Source organism: Botrytis sinoallii (genome assembly GCF_014898435.1).
Source record: "Botrytis sinoallii strain Bc 23 chromosome Unknown BSIN_021, whole genome shotgun sequence".
Taxonomy (NCBI): domain Eukaryota; kingdom Fungi; phylum Ascomycota; class Leotiomycetes; order Helotiales; family Sclerotiniaceae; genus Botrytis; species Botrytis sinoallii.
In genome coordinates, this window is record NW_024066048.1 from 489,069 (window position 1) to 490,648 (window position 1,580).

Below are 1,580 nucleotides of genomic sequence, written 5' to 3' on the forward strand. Positions count from 1 at the left end.
CTGTAGGATCCCCCGTGTTTGTCGTCTTGATTGATGTCGCATCTGTCGATGATGGAGGTGAAGAATTTATGACAGCTAGTTTCGTCAATGCGATCGTTTTGGTACCATGTGAATCGCACGTCCATTTCGTCTTAGACGCCGTTGTTTGTAGTGGGCGTTGATTACTTTTCCATTTTTCAATTCGTCGGCGCTGGCGACGTCGGATTGTAGACGGTTGGTGTCACGACAGAAATCTTCCATGGCTGACATTGCGGCTTCCCAGTTTGCGAATTTGGATTTAGAGGAAGAAAAATTTGAGGGCGGGTTCTTGGGGGGCGGGCTTTCCGATGAAGCGTTGCAGATCGTAGAATGCATAGTTGGTTGAGGTCCAGGGGGAGGATATTTCGGTGACCATGCATTCGCATCCTTTGTATTTTTGTCCTTTGTCGGGTAGTCCCTGGATTGGAAGTTAGTATTGAGTGAGTCAAAATGAGTGAGGAATGTTTACCCTGCATTTGCTTTTGAGATCATCTCCTCCGCATTTGTCGCAATATGGAATGTCGTCTTCGGCGGGACAGACAAATTCACTGCAGGGACAACCATGGAATGCAATGGGTCGTGTGCAAACGCCATCTTTCCCATCGCACAGAGGATTAGGACAATCTATCTCTTGTTAAATTCCGAAAATCTCATCTCGAGTGGATATGATATTGATCACTTACCAATCATTCCATGTTCATCGCCAGTAGTAGTCTTGGGACAGGTATCCTTATCAGATTGTTTCTCCAAAAGTCTATTCGCAAGAGAAAAGAGAGCTAGGTTCTCAACTTGATCAACAACCCTTGCATATTCAGCCGCAAACACAGCTTGGAGAAGCTTATCTGCGTTGTCGAAAGATAAAGATGGGATCATCTGATGAAGGGAATCAGCTCCATATACTAAGAGATCACTAGCTTCTCGTTGGATCTCAGGATCTTTGTAGGTGATGAAATCTAGATTGACTTGTATATCCTTGACGAATTTCACCATAGGCTCGAGAACGTGTCCGGTTGAGAAGGCCGGTACAACCGCTTTCCCGATTCCATGAAGACATCTATCTAATGAGTTGTTTTCCGCTCATGGGATTTATTCGTTTGTTGATGTCGATGGGGATCTCGGGTTCTCCGGGCTGTTCGAGAGGAAGAAGATCGACTCCGCAACTATCTGAGGTAGTGTCGAGTTTGAGGAATGCGGAGAGCGCTTTGGCGGCTTCGGGGTGGATGTTGACTTGTGAGTCTGCATTGTCGGGTCCGTTTTGTCGCTTTTGGGTTCGGAATGGATAGGAGATTTGGTGGGCGGTGGTTATGTTGAGGAAGAGGAAATAGAGGAGGGGATATGTGAAATGCATTTTGATGGTACACTTGTAGGAGTCGGAGTGTGGTTGAAAGATGTGGGAATGTGGATGCAGTGATGAGGAGAGGTGGAGTCGGACGAGACTTTATATTTTCCATCTGAAGATGTTTCTGTTTACATCAATGAGTGCATTCAAGATCCAGAAGAGAAGATCTTGGTCCGCCGAGAAATATTCAACATCTCTTTCTCCACAGAACTTTACTGACATC

At 45.8% G+C, this 1,580-nt stretch overlaps 1 protein-coding gene across 1 annotated transcript; it reads right to left on the reverse strand.

Moving 5' to 3' along the window:
• Positions 1-693: 693 nt before the first annotated feature.
• EAF02_009713 (uncharacterized protein) lies at positions 694-1,366 on the reverse strand (the record flags this gene model as incomplete). Its single annotated transcript, XM_038905761.1, is given in 3 exon segments — positions 694-971; positions 982-1,072; positions 1,172-1,366. The coding sequence occupies 3 exon segments, from the start codon at positions 1,364-1,366 to the stop codon at positions 694-696; spliced, it is 564 nt and encodes a 187-aa protein (XP_038754501.1).
• Between the last annotated feature and the right edge of the window lie 214 nt (positions 1,367-1,580).